The 22,754-nt window shown below is 42.1% G+C and overlaps 1 protein-coding gene and 1 non-coding gene across 4 annotated transcripts in view; both read right to left on the bottom strand.

Moving 5' to 3' along the window:
• LOC128109054 (TBC1 domain family member 14) overlaps positions 1-22,754 on the bottom strand; it is a 178,050-nt gene that overhangs the window by 134,798 nt on the left and 20,498 nt on the right. For all 3 annotated transcript variants that reach the window (XM_052736088.1, XM_052736090.1, XM_052736089.1), the window contains exons 2-3: positions 21,018-21,514; positions 6,832-6,966 (exon numbers count right to left, since the gene is read on the bottom strand). In XM_052736088.1, coding sequence (XP_052592048.1) covers positions 6,832-6,966; positions 21,018-21,248 — 366 coding nt within the window. In that variant the 5' untranslated portion in view covers positions 21,249-21,514. The remainder of the gene's footprint in view (positions 1-6,831; positions 6,967-21,017; positions 21,515-22,754) is intronic.
• LOC128109232 (U6 spliceosomal RNA) lies at positions 12,296-12,397 on the bottom strand. Its single transcript, XR_008217766.1, has one exon. It is a non-coding gene; the product is annotated as a U6 spliceosomal RNA (small nuclear RNA).

Genomic DNA, 22,754 nt, shown 5'->3' with positions numbered 1-22,754 from the left:
TTGCTTTTTATTTATTTTTGAGGCAGGTGTTACTCTGTAGCCCAGCTGACCTTAGACTCACCAGCTTCCTGCGTCAGCTTCCCAAATGCTATGATTATACATATGACCCACCATGCCTGGCTGGAGCAGACATTTACGTCTACGAAGTGTGACTGGGGAAGGTCACTAATGTGCATGAAAATTATTGTACAGAAAAAGCTTACATTTCCTCCTGGCCAGGTCCCTAGCTTTTTTCAAATACCAGAGTCTAAGACTTTAATCTAGTGACCCAATGCCTCAGCATGTAGCCTGGAAAAGGTATCGCAAAGACTATATAAGAGCCTCTGGGCTTAGTGGAGCATACCTTTAATCCCAGCACTTGGGAGGCAGAAGCAGGTGGAGCCCTGTGAGTTCCAGGACGGCAGAGCTAGGTACACAGTGAGATACTATCTCAAAAAACAAAACATAACACAAACACACAGAGAGAGACTGAGAGGGGTGGGGGGAGAATGAATATACAGGAGAAGAGAAGGAGAGGGAGAGAATATACAGGAGAAGAGAAGGAGAGGGAGAGAATATACAGGAGGAGAAGAACAAAATGGAAAGGTTGGAAGATGCATTAGTAAGAGAATATCCCAAAGCTGACAATTACTAATAACTATTTAAGAATGAAAAGAACAGAATGGCTACAAACACAAAATTTTAAACATTTAAAAGAAAGTTGTAAAACAAATATAGAATGGTGCTATTTATGAGACTGAAGACCATGCAAAGTAATCCTAGCAATAAAAGCAAGCATGGGGAGGGAGAAGAGGACGAAAGTCTGGAGCTCTGGGACTGCAGGATGACTGCCCCTCCTCCTGCTCAATACACTGTTCACTGGACCTGTAGGTTTTTAGACCATCCTCTCCCACTTGTTTCCTTTCTCAGGTCCTCACTTTTCAACATCCGAAAGATCAGGAATTTCTGCAGAAACCTCAAATTTACACCTTTTCTAGAGAGAAGTTCCAGGCTACTTAAGCAGCATGAAAGCATTCTACGATTTAAGGCTTCTGAGGACCACAAGCCACTCAGCCAACCAAACCTGAACATGTAGAAACCAGCACCTCACACTCTCGGGGAGGTACCCCGCCCTCGAGTAGTTCTTCATCCCCACCTACTCAGATGGGTGTCTTCCTGGGATTCCTTTCCCTGGAAATAGGAAACTCCACCCCCGAAGGCGCTCAGACCACAGACTTTTGTCACCGTGCCCCCCCCCCCCCCCCCCCCCCCCCCCCCGAACTGTTTGCCTTTTCTCTACCCCACATGCAATCTGGTCAGCTCTGCCTTCAATCCAGAGTCCGCCTGGCCACAGAGTCACTGCAACAGCTGCTGCTTCATTTGCTTTCTCAGACAGTCTCACTGTAGTACAGGATGCTCTCCAACCCATGATCCCCAGCCTCCACACAGGCTCTTCAATGATTTCACCTAGTCTGCCAGCTAGCCAGCCTCATCACTGTCCAGTCTCTAGGCAGCAGCTAGAGCTACAATCATCACTTAATTCATACCATATCATCCTCTTCTCCAAACCCTCCAATCCTTCAGAGGTTCTCTGAAGAAAGCCAAAGACTCTTAGAAAGCCCATCTGTAACACAAATCTTAAAAGTTCTTATTAATAAAAACAAACTCGAACCAGGTGGTGGTGGTGCACACCTTTAACCCCAGCACTTGGGAGGCAAAGCCAGGTGGATCTCTATCAGTTCGAGGCCAGCCTGGTCTACAGAGCGAGATCCAGGACAGGCACCAAAACTACACAAAGAAACCCTGTCTTCAAAAAACAAAAAAACAAACCAAAACAAAACAAACAAAAAAACCCCAAAAACCAAAAACAAACCCGAAGCCAGGTATTGGGGTGAATTCTGAAAGATCAGAGAAGCAGAACAAGCCACAGCTAACCTCACCTCGACAACTCCTCATCAGATCCTATTTCCTCAAACTGGAAGCCTCTGAGTCCTCATCTGAATGGATCTCAGCTGAACTGCTGCTGAAAAGCCTAAAAGTTAAAAAGCCTCTAGTTCCTGGTCTTCATGCCTTATATACCTTTCTGCTTCCTGCCATCACTTCCTGGGATTAAACATGCCTGGCTGTTTCCAGTGTGGCCTTGAACTCACAGAGATCCCATGGATCTCTGCCCCTGGAATGCTAGGATTAAAGGCGTGTGCTACCACTGCCTAAACTCTTTATTTAATACTGTGGATGTATTGGGGTGTACAATGTATCAACCACATTTCCCTTTTTTGTTTAAAAAAATTTTATGCCAGGCGGTGGTGGCGCACGCCTTTAATCCCAGCACTCGGGAGGCAGAGGCAGGCGGATCTCTGTGAGTTCAAGGCCAGCCTGGACTACCAAGTGAGTTCCAGGAAAGGCGCAAAGCTACACAGCGAAACCCTGCCTCGAAAAAACCAAAAAAAAAAAAAAAAAAAAAATTTTATAACTAATATAAGAAAAAGTATATACAATATATACAGTCAAGAATTACCTGCCGGGCGGTGGTGGCGCACGCCTTTAATCCCAGCACTCGGGAGGCAGAGCCAGGCGGATCTCTGTGAGTTCGAGGCCAGCCTGGACTACCAAGTGAGTCCCAGGAAAGGCGCAAAGCTACACAGAGAAACCCTGTCTCAAAAAACCAAAAAAAAAAAAAAAAAAAAAAAAAAAAGAATTACATTAACGATGTCCAGTCCATTAGCATTTGACAGATTCAGACAAAAAACTCCATTATATACAATAACAATATCCAGTCCAGGGTGATGGTGGCACACGCCTTTAATCCCAGCACTTGGGAGGCAGAGCCAGGAGGATCTCTGTGAGTTTGAGGCCAGCCTAGTCAACAGAGCAGATCCAGGACAGGCATCAAAACTACACAGAGAAACCCTGTCTTGAAAAAACAAAAAAACAATGTCCAGTCTATTAACATTTGACAAATTCAGACAAAAAATTTCATTACTTATCCTATTTAAAACAAGAAGTTCCTTTTTAAAAGTAGACTCAATAACCTACCTTTTTATCTTATCATACCCATATTCTCTCTTTTTTCCTTTTTGAATATATTTAAAAATCTACCTTTTATCTTATCATTTCTATATCTTTCCTTTTTTCTTTTCAGAGTAGGTTCAATAATCTACCCTTTTCTATATCCTCTTTTTTCTTTTTCTGTTTTTTTTTTTTTTTTTAAACAAAAACCCTGTATCTCATCTCCTTTGGGAATGTGGGAATCATGTTTTCAAAATTACTTCCTGCTGTCTGAGGGTGAAGGCATCTTTAGGGAATCCTGAAAAGAAAATTTTGGGGTTAATTGTCAAGTCCTGAGAGAGTTAGTTGTATCATTTATCCAGTATCGGCATAATGAGAAAGTGCAGGGCTTGTCTCAAGTCCTTGTTCGAGTAGTATATGAATCTAGATCATTGTAGCTAGCCATCTCAAAATTGTCCTGAGTAGTTTGTAGTCCAAGTCCAAAGCAGATCTTTCCATGGTGTTAATTAGCATAACGGCTTTATCACAGTCCATGTGCAATCATCGTTGTGGGATCCCGTAATCTTTTTGGAGATTTCAAAGTCACTGTTAGGTGTGGTCATGGTTCCCTGCAGAACTTTATTTGTTTGCTTGGTTTTTTTTGTGCCTCCTCTGTGGTTTAAAGCAATAAATGTATCTGTGGCAGAATCGTGTCTTATAGCCAGTCCCAAGTTTGCAATTCAACACCCATCCATCTATCCATCTATGCATCTAGGAACAGAAGGCCAGGCTCCAGACAGGGTTGGCTGGGACAGCACTGAAGCCCTGAGTGTTCTTAGTTCCTGGACTTAATGGTTGTGGTCTCACTTCTCACCATGTGAAGAAAGCATCCAGACAGGCACTTCACACTTTTGAAATGCTCAACAATTCCTTTACAAGCTCCATTCACTTTATCAATCTACTTCTGTGACCATTTAATCACACCATCTTTCTCTGCTGTCTGTCCATCACCACACTTCATCACAGTAGGGGTGGACACGGGCACAGTCTATAGGATTCTTTTTCTAGTGACCAGCATTGGATACTGCAGCAGTCATCCTGAGCTGGGACAGGAAAAGGCTATTCTTTACCACATTTATGCTAAAGCAAAAAGCTGGAATTCACAAAGAAAGGAAAGACCCCCAAGTGGGGAGATTGGCAATGGAAGACTTTAGGTCACTGGAGGCAATAGCCTCATTTGTTCTTTACAGTTCCTAATTCAGGGCCCTCCTGGGGTCTTTACACTTTCAGCCCACAGCTTCAGTGAAACGTTCCTGTATCTCATGCCTATATATATACTCTATTTTTCTTAAACTAGATGACTGATGTTCTTGCTTTAAGTAATGCAATGGTACCTACGATAGAGAGCCATATATTATGGACTGCATCTGGAAAGTGCCTCAGGGGCTCATATGTGTGAACACACTTCCCTGGCTAGCAATACTATTTCACAAATTTATGGAACTTTTGGAATACGGGGCCTAAGGAGCAGGCCTTTAAAGGCTTCTAGACTGGCCAAACCTCTGCTCTAGCTCTCTGCATCCTGATCCTCCAAAAAGTAACAAACCGCCAGGTGGTGGTGGCGGCGGGTGGCGGCGGCGGTGGGCGGCGGCGGTGGCGGCGGCGGGACACGCCTTTAATCCCAGCACTTGGGAGGCAGAGGCCAGGCGGATCTCTGTGAGTTCTGAGGCCAGCCTGGTCTACCAGAGTGAGTTCCAGGAGAGGCACTAAAACTACACAGAGAAACCCTGTCTCGAAAAACCAAAAAAAAAAAAAATAAAAAGTCAAAGGGAGGGAGGAGAGAAAAAGAGCTATGAAGAGGATTCCCATGACAGGAGGGGTTCTTTTTTTTTTTTTTTTTTTGGTTTTTCGAGACAGGGTTTCTCTGTGTAGCTTTGTGCCTCTCCTGGAACTCACTTGGTAGCCCAGGCTGGCCTCGAACTCACAGAGATCCGCCTGGCTCTGCCTCCCGAGTGCTGGGATTAAAGGCGTGCGCCACCACAGCCCGGCAACAGGAGGGGTTCTAAACACTGAATACTCTATCTAGTTCTAAAGAAATTCAATAGTATCTATATTCAGAACTCAGCCTGATAGGCATTCCAAAGTAAAAAAAATAAGAAAGAAAGAGAGAGAGAGGGAGGGGGAGAGGGGGAGGGGGAGGGGGGAGGGGGGAGGGGGAGGGAGAGGGGAGAGGGAGAGGGAGGAGAGGGAGAGGGAGAGGAGAGGGAGAGGGGAGAGGGAGAGGGAGGAGAGGGAGAGGGAGAGGGAGAGGAGAGGAGAGGAGAGGAGAGGAGAGGAGAGGAGGAGAGGAGAGGAGAGGAGAGGAGAGGAGAGGAGAGATGGATGGACAGAATGACGGACTGCCTGACTCATCGACTATCCTTGGTTCCAAAGAGCACAGACAAATTAACAATGGAAATCCAGGGTTACAGGCTGTGACATAGGATGATGCACAAGTATGGCAATGCCCAGCCAGGAAAGCAGGTTTCACAGACAATTGTGAGTTGGCTGAGGACATAGTGGGAGGTGGGGTGAGAGGACATATGGACTAAGACAAGGACTAACATGGAGCAAGTAAGTATTAAAAGGCACCTTCGACAGATGCAGCCAGAAGAGTAAACGCCACAGGTCACAGATGAAGCAAACTGGCTATCACAGCGTTAGACCACAGGACCCTTGGTTCGGGAAGGAAGCCTGGAGGTTGGAACTCTCTCAATTCAACCTTCAATTGTAACGGTGTTTAAAAACTGTACCATCTCAGCCGGGCGGTAGTGGCACACACCTTTAATCCCAGCACTGGGGAGGCAGAGGCAGGCGGATCTCTGTGAGTTCGAGGCCAGCCTGGTCTACAAAGTGAGTTCCAGGAAAGGCGCAAAACTACAGAGAAACCCTGTCTCGAAAAACCAAAAAAAAAAAAGAAAGAAAAAACTGTACCATCTCACCACAAAACCATTTCAAGTAGTTATAATTTCAGAGATTTCGTCATAAGAGTGGGTGACAAAGTAAGAATTGATAATATTTATTTAAACAGATGTTCACTTTCTAAAGCAAATTTAGCATACAATGTGTTTTATATAAAGAGCTTAAAAATAAGCTAATTATCTAAAAAAAAGAAAACAAAAAATATCTGAATCATAAACAAATATGATACTTAAGGCATAAGTAGTACTAGCCCACTTCTAGGAATATATCCAAAATAAGCATACATACAACATAAGGCACCATATACACAGTATTCCAGATATCAGGGCAGAAATCAAGAGTAAGTCAACTATCTAGCAGGGACCACTATGCTGTTGGAATATTATTTGATGAAATGCAATTTAAAAATAACAACAGGATGAAATTTCTTTTCTTTTTTAAAGACACAGGGTTGGGATATAGCTCAGTAGCAGAGCTCTTGCCGAGCACCCTCAAGGACCTAAGTTGAAAATAACATGTGTATTCATTAATTAGAGTGCTACATGCAAAAATATATTTTATAAAACAAAATGTAAGGCCATACATGGTGGTTATGCCTTTAATCCCAGCATTCAGGAAGCAGAGAAAGGCAAATCTCTGTGAGTTTGAAGCCAGCCTGGACTACATATTAAATTCCAGACCAACCAGGGCTACATAGTGGGATCCTGTCTCATAAACAAACAAAAAACAAAAACAAAGCAAACAAACAAAATAAAATTCTAAGACATGAAAAAGTTTACAAAGTAATACTGTCCACCTCTCGAGAGTGAGATGAAGTTTATTTCTAGGTTGTTTTTGTCATTATTGTTGTATAAACGTCGAAGAGTGCCCACTGCCCCTAAACATTGGAAAACATAAACTTACTTCATCAGAAGCAGAGCGCAGACACTGGACGGCAGCCTGCTTTTTCATCTCCTCTAGCGAGAGATCTGAGCACTTCTTCTTACTCCTTCCCCATTTCTTATAAGCTCCTTTCTCCCAGCCCAAGATGTCATTCTCCTGCAATGAGATTGCACCAGGTTAGATGACTTAAGACTGGAGAATCAGTTTAAGGAGCCCTGCACACAACTGCTTACATACACATTTCCTACCAAATACTCAAGATGAGCACCTTAGAACCCAGCGCTCACTGGAGTCTGCTTAGATTATTCATCTTCTCAAGAACCTGACTACTTGCAGTGGTAAGACATGCCAACTTGCAAACAAGTCAACTCATGCTTCTGCATAAACAGAAATGTAACTAAAACGCAATATAAACTCTGTACTATACACTAAATGTCTCCTACAGTTTCTGCTTTTCAGTGAGTATTCAGGCTATGGTAAGGTCTTACAGCTTATCAGTTAAATGGTTAAATCTTATTTCTCTACCTTACTGTCCAAAGAACATCCAATAGTTATAAAGCATTTTACAGGGTTTGCCAGTTTATTTTCCCTGGCTTATATATGCCAGCACAAAAATCTAAAGATGGGCGGTGGTGGCGCTTGCCTTTAATCCCAGCACTCGGGAGGCAGAAGCAGCCAGATCTCTGTGAGTTCGAGGCCAGCCTGGTCTACAGAGTGAATTAAAGGAAAGGCGCAAAGTTACACAGAGAAACCCTGTCTTGAAAAAAACAAAACAAAAGAAAAAAAGTAAAAAAAAAAAAAAGGGGGGGGGGGTTTGGGGATTTAGCTCAGTGGTAGAGCGCTTGCCTAGCAAGCTCAAGGCCCTGGGTTCTGTCCTCAATTCCAAAAAGAAAAAAAAAAAATCTAAAGACAATTTCAAAAGCAAGAGGGTGGGAGGGGGACATCAGCCACTGTACTGCCACTCAGTAAAAACAAGGAAAACTGAGTGTGCCTCAGTTAGTTTTCCCACGTGCTTTTAAAGTGTACTTATGAAGTCAGTACATAATTTTGTATTGGACCATTACCCACTTTACTAGTTCTTTGGCTATACAATAACCCAATGTAAGTTTACTTAACTCTTTCCCTAAAGCAGAAACTTATGGAATTGTTTTCCATCACTTTGCTAGTCTGTTTTGCTTGCAAAGTCTTTCATTTGATAAAGTGATTAAAACAGTAGAAAGACAAGATACGAAAAGACTAGACAGGGCACATAATGACTGAATGAAAGAAGTTACTATTCAGAAGGGCACTGGTCTCAGGAGATAGAGAAAAGCAAATGAAGGACATGGGATATAGAAGGAAAAGAACCACAACTATAAATTTCAACTATCTTTTTAAGAGCAAAATGCAAACCATCATATGCCAACTCAATTTTCACTTTGATCCAAAACACAGAAATGATTCTTTTTTTTTTAAGATTTATTTATTTATTATGTATACAGCATGTATGACTGCAGGCCAGAAGAGGGCACCAGATCTCATTACAGGTGGTTGTGAACCACCATGTGGTTGCTGGGAATTGAACTCAGGACCTCTGGAAGAGCAGCCAGTGCTCTTAACCTCTGAGCCATCTCTCCAGCCCCCCAGAAATGATTCTTATGCTGACAAATATGAGTGGAAGCAGATGGCCCCTATGTGCTCCTCACATTCAAAACCTGTAATAGTCATTTGCTGGCCATGTTTTTAGAACTAATTTTTTGGGTGAGTGATATTACTTCCATTTAAAAAAAAAAAAAACAACGCTATTGGTCAAATGAGAATGATCAGTTTCCATTTATTGACTGTGTTTAGCTGGACTACATCTGAGACCCAACATCCAACACTTCTTATCTGTGATATCTTCTGGAGACAGATTGTGTTCTGTAACAAGAACATAGACCAGAGCCTTAACAGTGTTGACTCAAAGCTTCTTCAAGACAGAGAAAATGTTCTACGCTCCTGTGGTTCACACAATATTTAAAAAAAAAATGTGAGGATGGAAAGATGACTCAGTGATTAACAGCACTGGTTGCTTTTCTGGAGGACCGGGGTTTAATTCCCAGCACCCACATGACATTTCACAACTCTCTGTAACTCCAGTTCCAGGTGGTCCATTACCTTCCTCTGGCCTCTGTGGGCACCAGGAAGTATGTGGTACACAGACATACATGCAGGAAAACATCCATATACATACAACAAAAAATTAGGGGGAAAAAAAGCATGTAGGAGGGTCACTTGCAAAAAAAAAAAAAAAGAAAAGAAATGGATGGAGCTTAGTTCTACCTGGGCTGAGATTAGATTCCCTCTTAATGAGCATCCAGACCCTGAAATCTATTACAGCTCAGCAGAGGTGACATGCACTCAGCAGTCTGCATAAACTGCAAACTCACAAGGACATGCGGTCTTTCTGAAGCACAATTTGACAGCATATGTCATTATGCAAACATCTTAAGCATGTACTTTTGATCCAGTAAGTCTACTTCTGGGAATTCCTGAGGAAATAATCAGTAATGTAAAAGATTTAGCAAAGCTATGGTGACTGTATCATTGTCAATAATGGTAAACAAGGAGAGACAAACTAAATGTTAAACAGGAGAACACGGATAAATAAGTCATGATTCATGCAAACACAGGACAGGACAGCTACTAAAGGAATTTGAAGTGGACTGGCATGGAACACTATGATAATATAGTAGTTAACTACAGTATGAGCTTATTTTACACACACACACACACACACACACACACACACACACACACACACACACATACACACACACTCAAACATCTGATAAGAAATGCTATGAATACAATTCCAAGAAATAAAACAAAATTTTTATCATTTATACTGTCTTATGAGTCATACTCAAAGATCAAAAAAGGCTTTACACTCAAAAGCTTGGGAGTTGACAGATAAATAAGAGGCGGCCTGTGGATCTCTACCTGAACCTGGTACCTGGTAACAGCCTCAGGTTTCCTGCCTGGCAGGCCTTTATGTGTACATGGAGAAAGAGCCATCCTCTTACCAGTGGGTTTTCCCTTTGGCATTAGGCTGCAACACAGAATACAACTCCAATTGTTGGAGATGTGCAGTCTAGCAGGAAGAGGTGAGCCAACCATTCTGGGATGGCAATCACCAAGGAGATGCTGAAGAGGCATGTTCTATTCTTGGTCTGGGAGATAAATAAAGGTTTCCAAGGAGGAATGGTCACTAATGCACACTGTTACACACTGACTAGAAGTCTGGCCACTTGAGAGGGCAAATTATGCAGAAGAAACAGTGGGCTTTACAAGGCATAGAAAATATGCTCTGTAAAGAGTCTGACTAAAAATAGTTGAAGGTCAAAAGAATAGACAATTTAAGGAAATAATGTAGAGAAAAAGAAATATTTCTAAAGTTTTTACTGGTGAAATTTGAAATCTAATTCAGTAATGAGTCTGTGCCATATATCTATACTACTGAGAATGGGCTTTGTAGGCTGGGGCCATAGCTTCAGGGCTCTAGAACAGAGGTTCTAGATTCCATCTCTCCACCAAAGATGACTAATTCTTTGGGAGGAGGGTAACATTTGACTGATTAGAGTTCAAAGTTAGCATTTCCTATCTATGAGAACCAACAAGCCAAACCAGACACAGTCATGAAGGGCTGTGGTCCAGATACTCAAAGGCTGAGGCAGGAGGATGAATTGAGTCCAGAAGTTCCAGGCTAGCCTGGATAAAATAATAAGACCATTGCAGGAAAACAAAACAAATTAATCACAAATATTCAGTTGTTAAAGTGAGTTTTTTCCTTTCCAGAAAGACACAAATCTGGCAAGATACACATATGATATGCCATCTTAGAAGCCAGGTATCATGGCATGGATCTGTAATCTCAGTACTTAAGAAGCTGAGGCAGGAGGATCATGAGCTTCAGGCCAGCTTGGACTATATAGTGAGACTGTCTCAGAAACAAAAATAGCTCCAGTGACATGGTTCATCAGGTAAAGAAACTTGCTGGTAAACATGACAGCCTGAGTTAGATACCTGGGACCCACAACATGGAAGGACAACCAACTTCTGCAAGTTGTTCTCTGGTTTCCACACATACACTGTGGCATGCTTGCCTCCAAACATACACAAATAAATAAATAATAAATCTAAGTACACCACACACACCATCTTTTAAGGTTAGGTGTTAACACTGACATAATTCACACCATTGTAAAACTTTTGGCCAGGCAGTAGTGGCACATGCCTTTAATCCCAGCACTCAGGAGGCAGAGCCAGGTGGATCTCTGTGAGTTCGAGGCCAGTCTGGTCTACAGATTGAGATCCAGGACAGGTTCCAAAGCTACACAGAGAAAACTTTTGTTCAATTTTGGTGTTAGGAATGGAACCAGGGTCTGTACATACTACCCTTTACTTTTAACATCATTTAGGTTTTTGTTTTGTTTTTGTGTATCCACAAGGCTACATAACAGGTATCACTATCTAACTTTAAACACTCCCCTCAACCTAAAAAGGAACTCTGCCTGTGAGTACTTTCCTTCATACACAGCCCTGCCTATGCAGATGCTAACAATGGAGTTATGCGATACCTGCCCTTTGGGTTTAGTCTTCCACTTAACATGTCTCCAACACTCATCCATGCTGTAATAACATGGATCAGTGTTTCATTCCTGTTTATGAACAAATTAATACAAACTGTATAGGCGAAGTGTGTTTTATTTACCAATTTAGCCACAGACAAATGTTTGAGTTATGTCTATTTTTTGGCTAGCAGCCACACTGCTACGGACACTCAAATACAAGTCTTGGCATAGACACCAATTTTCAATGCTCTTGGTATAGATAGAAGGATGGATGGATGGATGGATGGATGGATGGATGGATGGATGGATGGATGGGTGGGTGGGTGGGTGGGTGGGTGGGTGGGTGGATGGATGGATGGATGGATGGATGGATGGATGGATAGATGTGGTGGACCACATTTAAACTATGTTTAATATCTGAAGAATTACTAGACTGTTTTCCAAAGCAGCTGCTATACAACCACATCAGCACCCTACCAGCATCTGTAACTGTCTTGTATTCTTTACTGCACCCACCCTCTAATAACAACTGATGCTAAGCCCCTTCCTGTGGACTGAATGTCATCTCCATACTGTCTGTGACAAATGTAGCATGGAGCCTTTCTCAGTGCTGAGACGCAAGAGCTCCTAACCCAAGTGCCTGCACATCTTTCAGAATATGACTTGCCTCTTCACTTCCATGATGGTGTTACTTGAAATGCCAAAGATTTTTACTTGTAAGATCTTATTAATTTATATACACTCTGGATTCTTATTCTTTTGCCTCATATCTAAGCAACCATTGCCTAACCCAAGTTTTTAGCCCTTATATTCAAGTGTCTGGTCTATTGTGAATTAACTTTTCAATATAGTAGGATGCAGAAGCTAAGCTTCATTCTTTATTTTGTTATAATAAAAACATAGAATGTTTTATGAATCTGCATGCCCTCCCTGTGTAGGGGTCATGCTAATCTCTGCATTGTTCCAATTGTATTATATGTGCTGCTGAAATGAACAGTTTCATTCTCTGTTTAGTACCCAGGGGCCCAGGACCATTCGCTGAAAGACTGTTCTTACTACATTGTTGGAAATCCCCTACCATAGATGAAAGGGTTAATTTCTGGACTCTTGGTTCCAGCTCACTAACTTTGACTCCTAGTCATAAAGGACTAAACTGTCTTATCAGAGCCTTGTAGGAAAATCTGAAATTGGGAAGTAAGTCCTCTTAAGTTGCTATCACTTTGTTTGTTGAATTTGGGGCTACTGTGTATCCCATGAGTTTCTCATATAAATTTCAGGATCAGCATGTCAATCTTTGCAATATAAAGGTGGCCGGGGTTCTGATGATGACTGGTGAGTCTACAGATCAGTCTGGGAAGTACTGCCATTTTAATCATACCAAGTTTGTTCATCATGAACACATTTTCCCATTTATTCAGGTTTTGAGGTTTTTGCACATTTATCACTTTCACACAGAAGTCTCACACTTCTGCTAAATGTACTCCTATTATTTTGTTTTTGAAACTATTGTACATGGAACTGTCTTCATTCCTTTAGGGGACCCTCCCCCGCTACATTTCTTCCTCTCCATTTTCTTGTTGATTTTATAGTACTGAGGACGAACCCAGGACCTCCACAAACTAGGCAAATGCTCTACTACTGAAATGGATCCCTAGCACTAACTATTGTCCTCCCCTCGATATGGATATTCATCCTTTAACAGGCATCTCTTTTCAATAAGATTATGTCATATCTGATTAGAGGTAGTTTTACTTCTTTCCAGTCTGGAAGGTTCTTCTTCTTAACTGTACTGTTAATGGTCACTCATAGAAAGACTTTATGTATTTTATCTTTGATAATGTCCTCACACAGATACTATAAAATTCTGGCATGAACCAGAAAGCCAGATTTACAAAACTGAATCTTTTCTTTTCCTTTCTTTCTTTTTCTTTTTTTTCTTTCTTCCTTTTTTTTTTTTGGTTTTTCGAGACAGGGTTTCTCTGTGTAGTTTTGCGCCTTTCCTGGAACTCACTTTGTAGACCAGGCTAGCCTCAAACTCACAGAGATCTGGCTGCCTCTGCCTCCCAAGTGCTGGGATTAAAGGCTTACTGGGATTAAAGGCGTGTGCCACCACCGCCTGGGTTGAATCTTTTCTTGATGGCTGCCTGTTACTACATTGGTGTGCTGTAGAAGCACATGAAGCAGTTTAGTATGAGTTATGACCCGAATATCTGTCAAAAATTTCACTGCATTATAGGCACACAGAGCTATTTACCCTCTGAATTTTAGGTTTAACTCACTGGGAAATATAAAACCTGTAACAAAAGCTACATAAAAAATATAGCACATCATATATACCTTTTGCATTCTATTCTTTCCACTTATTTCAAGAGCTCTCCCACTCTGTACTTTTCTGTTTTGTATAGTATGTATTATAAGTATTAACCAACATTTTATTAAAATCACTGAACTAATCATCAGATTTTTAAAACAGTATAGTATAAAAACACAAAACACTTCTATTTTGTACTGAATATAAATGTCCCCCACTACTGAGTTCATGCTGAACTGGCTTGAGGGGAAGTCACCCAGCAGCACGTCCAGAAGTAGGGCTGGCCCTTGCTTGGTTTGATTCCAAGCTTCGATGTCCCTGGGCCTTCTCCTCTGCTTCTCTGGCTGCCTCCTCCTTTCAACTTGGTTTTGACCTAGCTCCTCGTAGGGGTAGAGGGGAGTGACACTGGGCATCAAGTTCTCACATACCATGCAGAACCATGGAGTGTTCGTTTCTGACTGGTCTCAGGCCTCTCTTGAGCAGATCCTTGAAGGCAAGTCCTGCCACTTTGCTTTCAGCCACCGAGGGCCTGAAGTGGGTGTAGTGTATGAGCTGGGGAGAGGGGAACGTAGCCTCACTCAGACTCACTGGGCTTCTGTTCTTCAGAAGGTTGTTAACAAGATGTGGGAGGCAGGGGTGGGTGCTTAGCAGCAGACAGCAGTGATACCAGCTGTATTTTAGAATACCATGTTCTTTTTCTTCCTCCAGGTCCCAATCTCCTTTTTGATAGAAGACAGCATGAAGAAGTCAATCAAAGCCCTAACCTTATGTCACCTCCAGGGTGCCTAGAAAAGCAGCTGCTAATAAATAAATGGTTGCCTGGGGAGCTCTTCTGCCTCATCTGCTTTTGATACTTGATAATTGTGTTCTGCCTTCCAGATTAGGGCTTTGAAAAAACATACTTGATCTTATTCAGTGCCAACCAGTCGACTTTTAGTGGAGCATAGATGATAAAAAGATAACAAGTACGCATCAGTGAGTTTTCTGTTGCTGTGACAAATTAAATGCATGCGCGCGCGCACACACACACACACACACACACCCCTGAGGAAAAACCTGAAAGGGTGAAAGATTACACACACACACACACACATACACACACACACACACACACACACACACACACACACACACACACACACACACACACACACACACACACACACCCCTGAGGAAAAACCTGAAAGGGTGAAAGATTATTTTGGCTCACTGAGAGATTTCCGAGCATAGTAGGCTGGTTTCATTGTTTTGTTTGTTTGTCTTTCAAGACAGCGTTTCTGTGTGTGTGGCCCTGGCTGTCCTGGAACTTGCTCTGTAAGCCAGGCTGACCTCAAATTCAGTTCTGCCTTAGTGCTGGGATTAAAGTTGTGTGCCACCACTGCCCAACTGGTTTCACTGTTTTTACACTATGTGTCAAGGTAGAAAACATGGTAGAAGAGCATAGCAATGGGAAGCTTCTTACCTCCTACTCTGGGAAGCAGAATAGGAAGAAGAATAAGGGCAATGGAGCAGCAGCCAGGGACAAGATATACCCTCAAAAGCACATCCCACTGACCCCCATTCTTGAAATAGTTCCTGCCTCTTCACACCTTTGCCCCACTTCAGGCCCTCAGTGGCTGAAAGCAAAGTAGCAGGGCTTACCTTCAAGGATCTGCTCAAGAGAGGCACCCTCTGCCCCTACAAGGAGCTAGGTCAAAACCAAGTTAAGCCGGGTGGCGGTGGCGCACACCTTTAATCCCAGCACTCGGGAAGGTGAACCAGGTGGATCTCTGTGAGTTCGAGGCCAGCCTGGTCTACAGAGCGAGATCCAGGACAGGCACCAAAACTACACATAGAAACCCTGTCTCAAAAAAACAAACCGAACAAACAAAAAAACCCAAGTTGAAAGGAGGAGGCAGCCAAAGAAGCAAAGAAGCCCCAGGGACATCGAATCGTGGACTCAAACCAAGCAAGGGCCAGCCCTACTTCTGGACGTGCAGCTGGGTGACTTCCCCTCAAGCCAGTTCAGGCTGGACTTTTGGGCATTTATGAATGGAAACTATGGCAGAATCTAAGATAATCCACTAACCTCTTCTAGATAATCCACTAACCCACTGCTTAGAACTAATACCTGCAGCTAGCAGAAACAGGAAACTCCAAACAAACAAATGGGTTTTCACGGCAGCTAGACCGGCTTCTACCCTCTACATCTTCCCCTAACGGTGGGTGTCTCCTCAGTGGCTCCCTGACTTCAGAAGCCTGAAGTTTGCATCCCCACTACCATGTAGCTCTGCACTGCTGGCTGACAGAATGTTGGTTTCTTGTCTTTATTATTAAACTACAAATCCACAGCACGGCAGGTTCTTCCGAACCTAACCTTGCTTGCTCTCAGCTCACAGCTCCATCACTTATAACATTCCCCAGCCCATGCATGGGCCCCTGGTGTCCTTGTCTCTAAACTCTGCCTAACCCAGTGTTTTGTTGCTATGCAAACTGTCAAATGCCTTTTAGGGACCCATCCTTAGTTGTCTCTGTGCCCAATACTGTGTTAGGCATGTATTATGCTATAATATCTAAGTAGAAAATAGAAATTGAATCTTAAAAATGCAGTATTTATCATCAAAGATTTATTTTTTCCACAATTTTGTTTTGTTTTTTGAGACAGGGTTTCTCTGTGTAGTTTTGGTGCCTGTCCTGGATCTCGCTCTGTAGACCATGCTAGCCTCGAACTCACAGAGATCGACCTGGCTCTGCCTCCCGAGTGCTGGGATTAAAGGCTTACTGGGATTAAAGGAGTGCTGGGATCAAAGGCGTGAGTCACCACCGCCCAGCACAAAAATATTTTAACACATTCAAAAAAATGTAAACTGGCTGGAGAAATGGTTCAATGAGATTAAAAGCCCATTACTGCTCTTCCAAAGGACATGGGTTCTATTCCTAGCACCCACATCAGGTGGCTCACAACCACATATAACTCCAATTCCAGAGGATCTGATGTCTCTAACCTCTTCAGGCATCCATACTCATGATGCAAACACACACACACACACACACACACACACACACACACACACACACACAAACACACACACACACACACACACACGATTAAAAATAATTTTTTTAAATGTAAACAAAGGAGCTACATGTGATTCAGTTGGTTGAGTATTTGCCTAGCATGCAGGAAATCCTGGGTTCAATTACTAGCATAATACAAACTGGGCATGGTGGTGCACAATTGTAATCCTAGGACTTGTAAGGTAGAAACAGGAGAACCAGAAGTTCAAGGTCATCCTTGGTTTTACAGTGAGCTCAAGGTCAGCCTAGGCTACATAAAACCACATCTCAAAAAGAAAAATAAGTCCTTCTGGTGTCCTGGGAAGAATGTGGACCCAAGCTCATGCCATCAGCATTAGTACTGATGCTGTTCTGACTTGCACATTCCTCACAAACATTTCTCCTTTTTTAACATTTTTCATTAAAATTACATGCTCCTACAAAGTAATTCTACACCTGATGGTTAGTTTTGACTTTTTAAAATAATTTAAGTTTATTTTACGTGCATTGGTGTGAAGGTGTCAGATCCCCTAGAACTGGAGTTACAGACAGTTGTAAACTCATGTGGGTGCTGGGAATTGACCCTGGGTCCTCTGGAAGAGCAAGGGGTGCTCTTAACCACTGACCCATCTCTCCAGCCTCATGGATAGTTTTAATTTGAAATACACATTGGTTTCTGTCACCTTCACAGGTGGTTGACAACTGCAGGATAGGGGTTAAGAGCACTGGCTGCTCTCAAAGAGGATCCCAATTTGGTTCCCATCACCTACATTGTGTGGCTCACAAACTGCCTGTATCTCTAGCTCAGGGGAATCTAAAATGTCTCCAAGGGCACCTGCACAAACGTGTCTCCATACACATAAATAAAACATGATGAAAATAAATTTAACAAAAACAAGACTTTTTTTTATTTGACCTTCGTCCCCCCCACCACCACCATCACCACCACACACACAAGCCAAGGTATCCTTTGCCTTACCAGGGCTAAGTAGAATAGTATTATTGGTGACTGGAGAGATGCTCGATGACAAAGCACTTGCTGTACAAGTGTGAGGACCAGAGCTTGGATTTCCACAACCTGTAAGAAGCTGGCCAGGCATCGCAGCCAACTATAATCTTAGCACTTGGGAGACAGACAAGAGAATCCCAGAGGCAAGCTCACCAGATTAGCTGGAATTGGCATAATCCAGGTTCAATATAGCACTGTCACAATAAATAAAGTGGAGAGTAGTTGAGGAAGATAATCTGATGTCACAAGCCTCTGTTTGTACTCACACACATTTGAACATGCACACACACAATGCCCCCCCCCCAAATAGTACTTTAGGGCTGTCTATTTGCACATAAATCTTCCTCATAACTCTAGACATAGTGTACTTTCCCCAGCTTTTATCTGTTGTGTCTATAAGCAATAAACCAGAACCTAGAAGGAGGATCAAATTTGGGTGGAGACTCACTATTGCAATGAGTAAGAAACCAGAGAACACTTGACCATGTCTGTCAGAATCACGTGTATATACACTCTTCTTTGACTACATCTACATTTTACTCTGTATATCACATAGCACTTGGTAAATAAATACCTTGCCTTAGGAAATACATTGCTGTTGATTAAATCTTCTAGATTGAGACTCCTAATAAACAACTCTAAGAAATGAGAAGTTAAAGTCTTACTGAAAACAACCCATCCCCCATGAATTGAAGTAGCTATGAGAAACTGCCTCATTTCTGTAAAGACCATTCTTCCTTTTTTTTTTTTTTTTTTTTGCAGAGAGAACATCTTACGTGCCTCTCTAGAAAGACGGCGATAAATTAAAAGGCTGATCCCAAAATAATACATCTGCTAATTATGAGCCTTTTTTTTTCTTTTCGTTTTTCTTTTCTTTTTTGGATTTTTTTGAGACAGGGTTTCTCTGTGTCCTGGAACTTGCTTTGTAGACCAGGATGGCCTTGAACTCACAGAAATCCACCTGTCTTTGCCTCCCAAGTGTAGGATTGAAGGCATGCACTACCACTGCCTGGTGATTATGAGGTTTTCAATCCCTTCAGAACCTTACTTGAGCTGGATATGTTTGCATATGTGTCCCCAACACTCAGAAGACTGGGTCAGGAACATCAGTTCAGATTCAAAGTAAAACAAAAGATAAAAATAAACAAACAAAAAAAAAACACAAGACAAACTTTATTTGACCTAGTTCCCAGCCAGGGCAGCAGCAACCTAGAAGCCAGAAAAGTACAGACGTACCCAGTCCAAGGATGCCAACACCAGCTACAAGAAAACAGGCCCTAGGCAAGTAATGTCTGGAATATTAGGAGCTTCAGAGAAAGTCTGTGTTATTGACTGGACTCTAGGGCTTTTTTTTTTTTTTCTCTTCGTGGGTTTGGAAGGGCAAAGCCAAATTCTTGTCAATAAAAGTCTGTTCCTGCTATCTATGTTAGTAACAATGATTTAAAACAAAATTTCTCACAAAATACCACTTTCTTTGGAATAAGAATTTTTTAAAAACTACAAGATTGTATGTAAAGTTTACATACAGGGTTACCTAGAGCCCACTTTTGTGTTTGGGAAGACCATCCTTCTGAGGCAGACTGGCAGCCATTCTTGGAGAGTAAGACTGGATTGGTGGACTCATTTTTTTTTTTTTTTTTGAGAACCAACATTTGACTGCTTTCTGACTTTAACCTCACACCCACATCAAATAAAATGTGTGATGACAGACTTAGAAGTGACACACAGTGACATCTGGTAAAGTAACGAGCTTGACAGGACTTTTAAGGGTACTGATTTGTCTTGTGCACTGTGATTAATATCATTTTTTTCAGATATATACAGTATTTATCTTGGAACAGAAGGAAATAGAATAGACATGTGACTAACTTTCCTAACAGTAGAAACCAACATTCAGGGTAGTGGTGTCCAGAGGTGGCAGGTCATAAATGTATTCCCAATGCAGATGAGACACAAAGTCCATGTCAGAATGTAAGCAACAAGGAAAGTCTATGAAGTTAATAACTGCACCAGACAGTGATATTCTACTACAATCTTGTTACTGATAGGAGTTTTCAAAAATTCCTCATACTACACAATGATTATTTCTGACTTGGAGAACTTGAAGTCTTAAGAATGTACACCTATGGGACTGGACAGCAGTTAAGAGCACTTGCTGTTCTTGGCAAGAATCCAGGCTTGGTTCCCAGTATCCACATGGTGGCTTACAACTGGGGATCTAAGTTTTTTACCTCCATAGGCACTGGGCACACACATGGTGCACATCCATCCACAATAGCAAAACACACGCATAAAATAAAAAAAAATTAATTCTTAAGAATGTACACATACACTGAGCTGTGCTGGCGCATGCCTTTAATCCCAGCACTCGGGAGGCAGAGCCAGGCAGATCTCTGTGAGTTCGAGGCCAGCCTGGTCTACAGAGCAAGTTCCAGGACAGGCACCAAAACTACACAGAGAAACCCTGTCTCAAAAAACCAAAAAAAAAGGGGGCTAGAGAGATGGCTCAGAGGTTAAGAGCACTGGCTGTTCTTCCAGAGGTCCTGAGTTCAATTCCCAGCAACCACATGGTGGCTTGCTCACAACCATCTGTAATGAGATCTGGTGTCCAAGCACACATGCAGACAGAAAAAGAACATACACATACAGGGTTGGTAAGATGGTTCAACAGGTAAAGGTGCCTGCTGTTAAACCTGACAACCTGAGTTCAATGCCTGGAACCTTCAAGGTAGAAGAGAATCAACTCCTCCAAGTTGCCATCTGATCTCCACATGAATGCTGTGGTACATGTGCCCCTCCACCTCACAAATTAATAAAAGTATATACAAATATCAAGTTAGTACTTGATACCTAAGAGGCAGGCCTAAAGGCACACCTGTGAGGGACTGTCTAGATTAAGGCACCTCTGAGAATGTGTGAGGGATTGTCATGATTGAGTTGATGTGGGAAGAGCCATCTTAATTATGGGTGGCATCATTCCCAGAGCAGAGTATCCTGGACTGTAAAGAATGGAGGGCAAGCAGAGCACAAGCATGCATGTATTCACTGCACTCTGGTCTTGACTGGATATAATGAGACCAGTTCTCTTTAGCTCCTGCAACTGTGACTACCCTGCCATTATGAACCATAATCTGGATTTCTGAGCCAAATAAACTTTCTCCCTTAAACTTCTGTTACAGTATTTTACCACAAAAATAGAATGTAACTAGACACAGACACAGCCATCAAATGTCACAAAGCACTTAACACACATCAATACCTGTTCCTGAAGGTCGTAGTCATAGCTGTCATGCAGAAGAAGACTGAGGATATACCGCGAATAAATCATGGCATCAATGCCACATTTCTCGAGCTCTTGTCCCAGCCAGGTTTGCACTGGGCCCAATGCATGAAGCAGAGACATGTCAGAAACAGACACGAAGCCTGGATAAGAACTTGAGGCGCTTTCAGATGGCAAACCATCCACAACAACGGTACAGACAGGGTGCATGAACTTAGGTTGCTGACATTCTTAAAACACAAAGCATTTTCTACAGAGGACGTTCTGTTGGTATCCGGAGAGGATTTCACTCCAGCAGAAAGGAGAGGAGCTGGACATGGAGGATAGGCAGTGACCGCACAGCAGTCAGCTCTCTACAACACAATTTCCCTCTTCAGGCATGACCAGTGAATCAACACCATGATAGCAACACACATGGAGATGCACTTTCCAACTTTCATTTCACATTGAGGCCAAATGTCAGTCTCTGGCAGAACCTACAGAAATGAAAAAGAAAGGAATGAGTCACATATAGACACAAAGCTGTGAGATGACTTTTATCTTTATATATTTATTATTTATTTATTTAGGTTTTTCTAGACAGGGTTTCTCTGTGTAGTCCTGGCTGTCCTGAAACTCACTCTGTAGACCAGGCTGGCCTCAACTCAGAGATCCCCTGGCCTCTGCCTCCCAAGTGCTGGGATTACTGGTGTGAGCCACCACTACTCAGTGAGGATGATTTTTTAAAAGGAAGGTGTTCTTCCTTTTAAAATGTATCTGGTAACTTGGAACAATGCAAGAGTATTTGGCATTTTAAACTGAGTAACACTGTAAATTTAAAAATTTGGTATCATCTGGAATGAAAACAAGGGTGATCTCTGCTTGTGCCCAATGACACTAATGATCAATTCTTATCTCAAGAGACTAGACTAGTAAAATGTTTACAGCAAATCACTAGTCCGCACTTAAATACAATGGAAACAACAGTTAAACAGTGTCATCAAAACGTTGGTAAAAAACAATCTTTAAATTTAAATTCACAGGTCATTATTATGTATTTAGTATGGCTAAAACTGAGGATGGTAATCAGGGATTCATAAAACTGGAGGTGAAGCAGACCTGTCTTACAACCACAGGCTATGCTGTCAGACCTGCTGTGGCCTCTCCTAGCTGGACTTCTGACTCAGTGACATTCTTTCTTAATACCATTCCCCTAAACACACTTTCAATATGTCCAGTAATGGGTTTCTTTGTTCATCTTTTGGGTTTGGGCTTTTTAATGCAGAGTCTAGCTATGAAGCCTGCTAGGAAATGAAAACAGGGAAAGCAGCATTGATGAGCCTAGTATGTTCATGAACTTCAGCTACCAAGCATAACTCAGAGCAGGATTTTCAGTGAAAGGTGGACATTCCTTACAATGATGTATGCCTGAGTTTCCCAGGTGTCAATAAAATTTATACAATAAATATATAGAAAACAATTCTAAATCCATTCTACAACTAAGCCATTAGACCAATATGTGTTACTGTTTTGCTACTTTCAAAAATCCTCACTAATATACTGCCTTTATTAAACTATGAAAGGTAATGAAGTTAAAGCGAAGATCTTCTACACTTTTCATCAGCTGATATTTTCCAGCTGTCTCTCAAAATTAAAACATTTTCCATAAATCATTTAATAAATGTTTGGTTCCCAGGCAAGATATCAGACAGATCACCAATAAACACAATCAATCCT

Source organism: Peromyscus californicus, unplaced genomic scaffold, assembly GCF_007827085.1.
Source record: "Peromyscus californicus insignis strain IS unplaced genomic scaffold, ASM782708v3 Scaffold_13__1_contigs__length_99412109, whole genome shotgun sequence".
NCBI classification, from domain to species: domain Eukaryota; kingdom Metazoa; phylum Chordata; class Mammalia; order Rodentia; family Cricetidae; genus Peromyscus; species Peromyscus californicus.
Note: the sequence above shows the minus strand (reverse complement) of the source record. Positions and strands in the feature narration are given on the sequence as shown.